Source organism: Cydia fagiglandana, chromosome 26 (genome assembly GCF_963556715.1).
Source record: "Cydia fagiglandana chromosome 26, ilCydFagi1.1, whole genome shotgun sequence".
Classification (NCBI taxonomy): domain Eukaryota; kingdom Metazoa; phylum Arthropoda; class Insecta; order Lepidoptera; family Tortricidae; genus Cydia; species Cydia fagiglandana.
In genome coordinates, this window is record NC_085957.1 from 2,042,492 (window position 1) to 2,054,217 (window position 11,726).

The window sequence follows — 11,726 nt, forward strand, 5'->3', positions numbered from 1 at the left end:
CGACAAAGAGACAACACATCGAACATGTTTCGCGGTTGGCCCTCTGATTGTTAAAAAGTATTTTCAATTAAAAGACACGTCATGATCACGTAGTCTTTTTCTAGCTCGGAAAGGCTGTCTTTGTACTTCAAAATCTGATAAGAAAGATGCATTTTATCCACATGTGTATCGCACCTATTCGCACGTGTGTGCAACGTTTTACAGTACAAATGGCCCTTAAAATTTTCGACATAGTTATACGTAATGTGCTTATCGCACTAGTGCCGTAAAGTACCACCGTACGTACTGTAAATGACTTTTTCACCACACCAGCTCGGAAAGAATTACTTTGCACTTCAAAAACGAACAGCAAAGTTGCATTTTATCCACATGTGAGGCAAAGTAATCAAATGCAAATTTTGAGTTGTTTTCTTATGTTTGCTGGTAGAATTGACTTTTAAATGATGATTGTGGATGATAAATATTTAATAACATTCATGTGGATTTGATTTGGTTTGATTTTGTTCGATATTTTACATTTAATATTTGCTTCGGTTTGGTGTGGTGAAAAATTTTGTGTTTCACTCGGGGGCAAATTTTGTTTAACCCTCGTGCTTTGAAACCCTCGCAACGCTCAAGATTCCATTTTTCGAACCACTCGCTACGCTCGTGGTTCAATTTTGGAATCTTTCGCTTGCTCGGGTATCAATATTAGCACGAGCGGTTGAACAACAACTTTGCCCCCGAGGGAAACAAATAACTATTATTTATTTATTGTTGTTGCAGTGTGACATCTCGTTTCCGAACGCGTCTGCGTTCAACACACACAAACTGCGCAAGCACCTCGGGGTGCGCTACGCCCACTCTGCGCATCAGAGCCGCCAGTACCCGCGCACGCGCATGCCGAACGAGCACGGGTCGCGGGTGTGCGAGCAGTGCGGCCGTGTCATGAAGGTATAGTCTTTCGAATTGTAGCAGGCCCGGAGCGACGTATCCTTTATGTATTATTAAGTAGGGGCTCGTGCTACCACTACCACCTACATAAAAAAAACCGGGCAAGTGCGAGTCGGACTCGCGCACGAAGGGTTCCGTACCATAAAACAAAAAAAAACGGAAAAAAATGCAAAAAGAAAACGGTCACCCATCCAAGTACTGACCACGCCCGACGTTGCTTAACTTTGGTCAAAAATCACGTTTGCTGTATGGGAGCCCCACTTAAATCTTTATTTTATTCTGTTTTTAGTATTTGTTGTTATAGCGGCAACAGAAATGCATCATCTGTGAAAATTTCAACTGTCTAGCTATCACGGTTCGTGAGATACAGCCTGGTGACAGACAGACGGACGGACGGACGGACAGCGAAGTCTTAGTAATAGGGTCCCGTTTTACCCTTTGGGTACGGAACCCTAAAAATCGTTCGGTCACTTTAACCGATTATTGAATTCCACCCCCGTATGGAAATTAACTCTTCTTCCTCGCGTTATCCCGGAATTTTCGCCACGGCTCATGGGAGCCTGGGGTCCGCTTGACAACTAATCCCAAGAATTGACGTAGGCACTAGTTTTTACGGAAGCGACTGCCATCTGACCTTCCAACCCAAAGAGGAAACTAGGCCTTGTCGGGATTAACCCGGTTTCCTCACGATGTTTTCCTTCACCGAAAAGCGACTGGTAAATATCAACTGATATTTTATACATAAATTCCGAAAAACTCATTGGTACGAGCCGGGGTTTGAACCCGCGACCTCCGGATTGAAAGTCGCACGCTCTTACCGCTAGGCTACCAGCGCTTTTTACCGTATGGAAATTAATTATTGTAAAGTAACCGTAGCACTGAGTGCCAGCGAGTCGAAGGGACCACACACAGCCTCGCAAAATATTTATTAGAGATGCAACGGATAGTTGTTTGGCCGGATACCGGATATCCGGCCTGGACACTGGCCGAATATCCGGTATCCGGCCGCCGGATATTCGGCCGGCGGAACTATACCTACATTTCGGTTTTTCAGGTGCGCATTCATAATTTCATAATTTCATAATATTTATTTGCAAAAAAAGGAGTTACAATAGTTGGTACATTATATTTATAAGAAAGTCCGTCCTTTTAGCCGTCCATGCACAGCATGCAAACCTTACAAGCTAGCCTAAATCTATATTATTTTATTAAATAACAGCAGGTTTGACCTGTTTCCTAGTAAACGTTTGCGCGGACTCATTTCTAGGTTCGAAATGAGTGCGCGTGTAAGTCAGTGGAATGATTAAATGGTTTTAAAATAATAAACAAGTACGATTATGACCGTGTCTGTTTCTTAAATCCAATTTGTTTACTCCGAAATCAAGCAATGTTACTATCCGGTATCAGGCCGGATAGTAGTTTACTATCCAGTATCCGGCCGGATAGTAAAATAATGGCCGGATAGGCCGGATACCAGATAGTAACCGGATATCCGGTGCATCTCTTATATTTACCTATTAGTTAATTCGCCGGCACTCAGTGCTACGGTTACTGAGTGCCGGCGAGTCAAACGCTACAGAATCAGTCTAAAATGTGTCATCGAGATGCGTAACAATGGCGCGTTATCGGAGATCGCACCTACACTGGTTGTTTGATTTAGCACTAGAGATGCCCCTAATAGTGAATTTGGCCGAATACCGAATACCGAATATTCGGCCCCTCTCTAGGCCGAATACCGAATATTTGGCATGACATGCTAACATTTTGAGTCACAATTATTATGAAAACTGTTCGCCAACAAAGCACAACGTTTGCTAAGATTTATATGTTTATGTTGAACAGAATTAATTAATCTATGTAGTGCGTTACTTCTTTATTCTATGGTTATAGTCAATAAAATCAGACCCATGATGAAAACAAAATATTATGTAATGTAATCTACAAATACTCAAAAACGTGCCTTCATATTTAGCTGCTTTCCATAAATACATTTTAAATATTAAATATACCTAGTTACTGGTTATTTTTTTGTGTAATTTTACTTTTTAGGTAGGTGCAAGGTGCAACACATATTCGGTATTCGCTCGAATAGTAGGCAACCGTCGGCCGAAAACCGAATATTCGGCAAAGTTGCCGAATAGGCCGAATCCCGAATAGTTGCCGAATATTCGTGGCATCTCTAGTTAGCACTCTAGCCTTACTTATTTCACACTGCTGGGTTGCGAACTGCATCGCAGCCATAATTGTGTGTTTTTAGTTTTAAGATATATTTTGCAATAAAATGTATGCTAGTTTTAAGGTATTTATCTATGGGTTCCGTACCTCAAAAGGAAAAAAAACGGAACCCTTATAGGATCACTCGTGCGTCTGTCTGTCTGTCACAGGCTATTTTCTCGGAAACTACTGGACCAATTAAGTTGAAATTTGGTACACATATGTAAATTAGTGACCCAAAGATGGACATGTTTTTTTTATAATTTTAAAATATATAGGTTCGAAGTTATTTAAGAAAATAACCAAAATACCCCCCCCCCCCCTTTATATCCGAAACTACTGGGTCTAAGATATTGAAAAAAATACACAAAATAGTTCTTTACCTATAGATGACAGGAAAACCTATTACAAATGTGCAGCCAAGCGTGAGTCGGACTTACGTACGGAACCCTAGAAACGCGAGTCCGACTCGCACTTGGCCGGTTTTTAGGGTTCCGTACCCAAAGGGTGAAACGGGACCCTATTACTAAGACTTCGCTGTCCGTCCGTCCGTCCGTCTGTCTGTCACCAGGCTGTATCTCACGAACCGTGATAGCTAGACAGTTGAAATTTTCACAGATGATGTATTTCTGTTGCCGCTATAACAACAAATACTAAAAACAGAATAAAATAAAGATTTAAATGGGGCTCCCATACAACAAACGTGATTTTTGACCAAAGGTACGGAACCCTTCGTGCGCGAGTCCGACTCACACTTGGCCGGTTTTTTATTTTTATTTCTCTATGGTATATTGTATTGTGACAGAGCGCAGCCCACCTCCGGTACCACTTGCTGAGGGACCATCAGAACGTGAAACTGAACGCCTGCAGCGAATGTCCGAAGAGATTTTTCAGCAAAGCGTTGTTGCGGGTACGAGTATTTATGTTGTAGAATAGACACATTTTGCAGGAGTATGGTTACTAACATACACCTGCAACATATGCAGGTATATACAGGGATGTTTGGTACATCGTTTGCCAAATTAAAACGGCAGATAGGTTCAGTGATTTGCTATCTACTCATGCCTAAAAAAAATGGTTTTTTTTTTACTACTGCGCAAGTAAAAATTTGAATGTTACGAAAAACTGGCATAGAGTTGAAAAAAAACGTGCGCAAAATTAAAAATTTCTAGGCCTAGGAAGATAGCAAATGACTCAACCTATCTGCCGTTTTAATTTGGCAAACGATGTACCAAACACCCAGTATATACAATATATATCACTGTATATACAAAATATATTTTCATTATTATGAAAATAAATGATATATATCAAAAAAACATATACATAATAATAAAGTGTATTCATCCTTACATGTCTTATAATGTAAACAAAGAAACGTCAAATCCATAGATAATGTAGACATCGTAATGTCACAGGTTTTCGAGGTGATCCGTTACTGCGATTTTGATGAAAATCTTATTAGAAATTATATTTTTCAGTGGTTATTTTGTTGATGTCAATACTTTGTGAGTTTCTTTAAGTATACAACAACATTTTAAGTGATGATTATTGTGTAATTCCAGAGAAAAGTGCGATAATGTCTTCGAGAAGTGTTTGTTTACATGATAGGACAAGTAAGGATGCACCATGAATCTAGGATATACCTGGATCTGGCATGAGTGGTGGGGGTAACTGACAGAACTGGATAGTCTTATGTATCTTTCAGTAGGAGTAGCAGCGAAAGAGCTATTATTGTTTGTCCTTGTCACAGTCTCACATTTTATTTGTTCCCCACCTTTTTTTTAGTATTGATAATGGTGGGCAACAAATGAATTCGACCAATCACAGTGTCGCATTTGCGTATGTTTTGTCCCTCACGGAGGCACGCGTATACCACTTCTATACAATCCTACCTTCTATGGGATGCACACTATAGTTTATTTTTTATAGTTTGAGATAGTTTCGTAGAGAACGATCATTTAAATTGGAAAATTCAGATTTTTTTTACACCTGTATGTGTCTTAAACAAGTTAAAACATCATCTTATCACACAACAAATTTCTCTCTCCTAGTCGCCTGTGTCTCTTTATTTATCTTTTTTTTTTAATTGCATACATATCTACATTCTACATTCCTCATTCATCTCTGTTTACATACTAACAATAAGTACTTGTTTTTCAAAGAATTCTAATTCTGTTTTTATGCCGGCCATTGTAATTTTAAAATACTCCCTGCTTCGCATTGCTCTTTATATGTTTTAGTACGTTTACGTTAGTAATGTTTTATTTCTTATTTTATAAGTTTAAGGGTCCACTGAAAATCAGCGTCGTTGCACTAAGTGCTCCGACATATGCTGAGTGGTATCCTCTTTGGGACAACCAATTGCATAACTATATCACATGCTTGTCATCTACTAACTGTATTAGTGTTGTTTCAAATAAATTATTTACATTTCATTTCATTCATTTCATTTCTTACTCAATATGTTTCTGTTTAACCCAATGGTTGACAGGGAGAGAATGCAAAGGCGTTAAGTCCACCAAGTTTTAACTTGTGCAATATAATATACATATATTAGTATTACAATTCTACAATTTTAGTAAGGCAGTTTTCATAAGAGTTTATTTTATTTTTTGCCATTTTCATATATTGTGACCTTTTTAGGGTTCCGTACCCAAAGGGTAAAACGGGACCCTATTACTAAGACTTCGCTGTCCGTCCGTCCGTCCGTCTGTCACCAGGCTGTATCTCACGAACCGTGATAGCAAGACAGTTGAAATTTTCACAGATGATGTATTTCTGTTGCCACTATAACAACAAATACTAAAAACAGAATAAAATAAATATTTAAATGGGGCTCCCATACAACAAACGTGATTTTTGACCAAAGTTAAGCAACGTCGGGCGTGGTCAGTACTTGGATGGGTAACAGTTTTGTTTTTTGCATTTTTTCCTTTTTTTTGCATTATTGTACGGAACCCTTGGTGCGCGAGTACGACTCGCACTTGCCCGGTTTTTTGCCACTTTTGTGTTATTTCTACTCAGCATCACGAGTTCTTTCGATCCTAATGGGATAAAAAAAATGTCCTTGAGATTTTTCCTATTGTGTTACCATTTCCCCATATACTTTGTATGGCGGTAACAAAAAGGAAAGTTTGAAAAATGTATGGAAATTTTAGGACACTTTTTTTCTTCTATAAGGATGGAAAGGGCTCGCGGTCCTGACTAGAAATAACACAAAAGTGGCAAAAAACGTCACAATATATAAAAATGGCAAAAAATAAAATAAACGCTCTCATATTGGATGTAGATTCGCACTACACGAGAGTATATATCGCTATAAATGTGTATGTGAGTATCTATGTTAACCTATGGCTTTGCCAAATGCCAACTCCATTCGATTGCCCAATTTTATACCCAAACATCCTGCTTTCGTCTCAGAATAAATAATAGTACTAGGTACAGAAGACTCACTCTCTAACAAAACGCGTCTGTTACGATCAGGGCAGATATGGCCGCTAGGTGGCGACAGCGACACGCGCGGCTTGTGCCTATAGTTCGTTCTTTTTAGCATTAGAAATTAGGTAAACAATCTTGATGTGTCTTTTAATGGAAAAACACATTTTAAAAGTAAGTTACGGCAAATATGTAACAATTATGAATCTAATACGATCATTTATACTCTTCTGCTTTCATAAGTAATAGTTTTTGATTTTTAAAAAGCGTTTTTCAATTAAAAGACATGTCAAGATCGCTTACCTTCTTGCAACTTCTTTCTAATGCTAAAAAAAACGAACTATAGCCACCAAAATTGGTGTGAAACGGATGTTTTAGCTACCTGTAGCAAAGCGACGAAATCGCGGAGTGAGCCACACCTGCTTTCGTGTTAATGTCGTAGTAAGTTGGCAGTTAATATTGTGTTTGCACTTTGCAGTACCACATGCGGTCGCATACCGGGGAGAGGCCGTTCCAGTGCCCCGCGTGCCCGCGCGCCTTCAGCCTGAAAGCCAACTTCAAGCGACACCACCTCACCGTGAGGCCCCTTTTGATTATGTTTGTAGTATCACTAGCTATGTTAGTAGTGTCACAAGTGGTTAACCAGCGGAGAGAGGCCTTGCCTGCGCGCCTTCAGATTTAAGGCGAACCTCAACCGACACCACCTCACCGTGAGGCCGTTTTTGATTGTGTTTGTAGTGTCACAAGTGGTTACCCAGCGGAGAGAGGCCTTGCCTGCGCGCCTTCAGATTTAAGGCGAACCTCAACCGACACCACCTCACCGTGAGGCCCTTTTTGATTGTGTTTGTAGTGTCACAAGTGGTTACCCAGCGGAGAGAGGCCTTGCCTGCGCGCCTTCAGATTTAAGGCGAACCTCAACCGACACCACCTCACCGTGAGGCCCTTTTTGATTGTGTCTGTAGTAGTGTCACTAAGTCTCTTGTGATTATGTTTGTAGTGTCACAAGCGGTGACACAAGGGGGAGAGGCCTTTCCAATGACGCCTCGTGTGCTCGCCTTCAGCGTGAAAGCCAGGAACAAACGCCATCACCAGGGTGCGTAGCCAACGTGCAATCGTTAACGCTCCGGATACGCTGCGGAGCGTTAACGATTGGCACGTTGGCTCAGACCCTGAAGCCCTTTTTGTTTTCTGTTTGTAGTGCCGAAGACCCTTGTGAATTATCCTTGTAACTATCATAAACGGTTACTCAGTGAAGAGAGGCCTTGCGTTCGTCTTCAGCATGAAGGCGACCTTCAATCGACACCACCTCACCGTGAGGCCCCTTTTTGATTATGTTTGTAGTTTCACAGGCTTCGGTATCACAGCTGAAACTTCCGAAATAATGCAAATGGCAGTTTTGAATGATTCACGATTAGTTTCACTTAGGGCCCCCCCACATCTGGCGTCTTTCGAGCGTCGGCGTCTACAATTCTATGGCTGCTGCTCGACGCAACGTCGACCCAACTGCGCAGCGACATCTTTTTCCATAGCGCTGACCAGACGCCGACAGACGCCGACGCTCGAAAGACGCCAGATGTGGGGGGACCCTTATATCGACCGGGATATTTATTTATTTATTTAATCGTATGGCAATATATTATATTTGTAGATACAGAGTAATCATAAATCTAACTCCAGAGAATTATCGAATTTAAACTGTTGTGAGACATACTAACATTGAATAATTTTACGGTTCAGACTCACTTGTTTTTAGTCACTCGCGCGACGTGTTTCGGTGACCCAAGCCCAAACACACCACCATGCCCGCCTACAATAACAGCGGAAGACCTCCCCCAACCTGTTTTCTCGGCTCGCGCGCAGCCGCAGTACGCGATACACCGCCATCGTGAACGCTGCTCGCACTGTTAGTGCTTGAGAAAGGAGACCTAGCATCTCCGAAACATGTCGCGCGAGTGACTAAAAACAAGGGAGTCTGAACCGTAAAATTATTCAATCCAGAGAATTAATCCATTTGATAGCTTCGTCGTTCAGTTTTATCATGGGGGCCTCCAGTATATCGAGTAGATGGGGCACTCTTGGAAAATATGTCGGATACTCTGTTCTTCGGCACCACAGTGACAGGCAGGAGACTCCACCCAGCCGCAACGGTACTATATAGGGAACAGCGACCGTGGCCGGTGCGCAATCTACACCGTGTTTTTATTGAATTCCGTTAATTTCGGGGTATGGTTAAGTACGTTTAAGATACTTAAATGGCATAGTTAATTTCCAAAAAAAATATTTATTGTTGTTTTTTTTTTTTAAATACCTAGTTTCAAAAGTAATTTAATGTAGCATGTAGCGTTGTTGTAACACGGGCATTACATTTAACTTAACCAAACAATTGAAATCTGTGACATACCAATGTCATTTCGAACATCGATCGACCGAGATTGTACTTAAGTTTAGTAGCAAATGTATGAACTCATTCTAAACACTAATCAATATGTAAACCGGCCCTAAGGCAAGTGTACACGTTTGTAGAGACCATATATAAAAAAAAATTATTGATTATCTCCGAAATGGAGTTAATTAGAATATCGGTGTCTTTGAGAAAGTTACTAGATTTAAGCTCAGGAATGCACCCTTGAAATTAACGGAAAAAAAAAGGTGTATAAAGGTTACACCATGTCCGCCTCGGCAGTTCAAACCTCTATCTATTTGTGGTGTTTCACGGTAGGCCATGTGATGCACCAATAGACCGATATGAACCGTGATTACCCAATGATTCAAGAGAATCAAGAGTGAACAGGCACCTTCTGGGCGAGCTCGCTCCATCGTAGGCCACGTCTACGCATCGGCTAATCTGTGGCCATGAGTAAGCCCATTCATAATAAAAAAAAAAATTACCTTTTGTATTGTTTTCGAGCACCCGATATCAGAGGGCTTACCGCGAACCACGTTTGACGTGTTGCCTCTCTATTGCACTTGTAAATTTGTCCGTAAGGTTGACATGGAGGCAACACTTCGAACGTGGTTCGCGATAGGCCCTCAGTTACCCGTGAACAAGATGCATGTATGTAACTGCGTTGAAATATCGGGAGCTCGAAAACAGTACAAAAGGTAAACACGGTTCATATCCCGGTCGATATAAGTGGCTTGGTTTCCCCAACTCGACGTCATATTATTGCGTGGTGGGTTGGCGGCACTATTCTTGCCAACCCAACTTTACCAAGAAACCTAGCAGACCCTTGACGTTGCCGACGACTTCTGGGAGAGACCCCGGTGAGCCGAGGTGTTGTGCCCGGTATTCTGCCACCCCTAGGCATTCGAGAATGACGTGGCTCTACAGAGGGGGCTATCTCTAATTCTAATGCAAATGGTTCTTTCAAACCCTAAGGGCCCCCCCACATCTGGCGTCTTTCGAGCGTCGGCGTCAGTCGGCGTCGGTCCAGCGTTATGGAAAATGACGTCGCTGCGCAGTTGCGTCGACGCTGCGTCGACGTTGCGTCGACGTCGACCATAGAATTGTAGACGCCGACGCTCAAAGACGCCAGATGTGGGGGGGCCCTAATAGCTTCTCCCCTCCCTATGGATAAGGGTTGAAAATTCGCCCCGTATATTCATATTTTTTCTGTACAGGCACATGAAGGCCTCCGCAACAAGGTCCCGTGCCACATCTGCGGGCGAGAGTTCACCACGAAGAATTCCATGGCTATGCACGTGAGCACCGTGCACGGCGGCCGCCCGTGGCCGCGCCGGGACCGGAGCAAGCGCCCGAAAAACACTACCAACATGACACGTGACAAAACAAATGACACAAAGTCATGATAAGACTTCAGATGTAACTAGACAGAGCGTTTCTTTTATTTTTTGCCATTTTTATATATTGTCACCTTTTTTGCCACTTTTGTTTTATTTCTACTCAGAATCAGGAGCTCTTTCGATCCTCATGGGATAAAAAAATATCCCAATTTTTTTCCTGGGCTATCAAATACGCTGCCCACTATTCTTATTTCGCTATTTTCTATTTAGAAATAGTTAGACTAAAACAAGATCCCGTGCGACATCTGCGGGCGAGAGTTCACCACGAAGAACTCCATGGCGATGCACGTGAACACGGTGCACGGCGGCCGCCCGTGGCCGCGCCGGGACCGGAGCAAGCGCCCGAAACACGCTACCAACATGACACGTGGCAAAACAAATGACGCAAAGTCATGATAAGACTTCAGATGTAACTAGACAGAGCGTTTCTTTTATTTTTTGCCATTTTTATATATTGTCACCTTTTTTGCGACTTTTGTGTTATTTCTACTCAAAATCACGTGCTCTTTCGATCCTCATGAGACAAAAAAAGTCCCAGTTTTTTTCGTGGGCTATCAAATCCGCTGCAGACTATTTTTGGCCCGACTCTAACACCAAGGCATCTTTGGTTGACACAAATACTTAGTTAAACAACAACAAGATCCCGTGCGACATCTGCGGACGAGAGTTCACCACGAAGAACTCCATGGCGATGCACGTGAGCACCGTGCACGGCGGCCGCCCGTGGCCGCGCCGGGACCGGAGCAAGCGCCCGAAAAACACTACCAACATGACACGTGACAAAACAAATGACACAAAGTCATGATAAGACTTCAGATGTAACTAGACAGAGCGTTTCTTTTATTTTTTGCCATTTTTATATATTGTCACCTTTTTTGCGACTTTTGTGTTATTTCTACTCAGAATCACGATCTCTTTCGATCGTCGTGGGATAAAAAAATGTCCCAGAGTTATTTTCCTATTGTGTTACCATTTCCCCATACACTTTGTATGGTGGTAACAAAAAGGAAAGTTTAAAAAATGTATGGAAATTTTGGAAAATTTTTTCTCCTATAAGGATGAAAAGGGCTCGCGATCCTGACTACAAATAATACAAAAGTGGCAAAAAAATTCACAATATATAAAATGAACAAAAATAAAAGAAACGCTCAGGTACAGTCAGCAGCAGAAGTTGCTAAACGAGCGGGTGTTCAAAATTACCATGACACGCTCTTAAGGCCTGTTTACACCGGTTGCGTGTGCGTAGACGTGCACGTGCGCGTTGTAGTATACAGATCCGCATAACTGATTAAATTGCCCGATCGAATCAGGACGCAAACGCCAATTTGCTCGAATTA

General features: G+C 41.9%; 1 protein-coding gene across 1 annotated transcript in view; it reads left to right on the forward strand.

The window, feature by feature from the left end:
- Positions 1-10,395, forward strand: part of LOC134677278 (zinc finger protein 425-like) — a 98,937-nt gene extending 88,542 nt beyond the window's left edge. Inside the window, exons 10-13 of the mRNA XM_063535710.1 lie at positions 766-933; positions 3,953-4,057; positions 7,064-7,162; positions 10,207-10,395. Coding sequence (XP_063391780.1) covers positions 766-933; positions 3,953-4,057; positions 7,064-7,162; positions 10,207-10,395 — 561 coding nt within the window. The remainder of the gene's footprint in view (positions 1-765; positions 934-3,952; positions 4,058-7,063; positions 7,163-10,206) is intronic.
- The last annotated feature ends 1,331 nt before the right edge of the window (positions 10,396-11,726 follow it).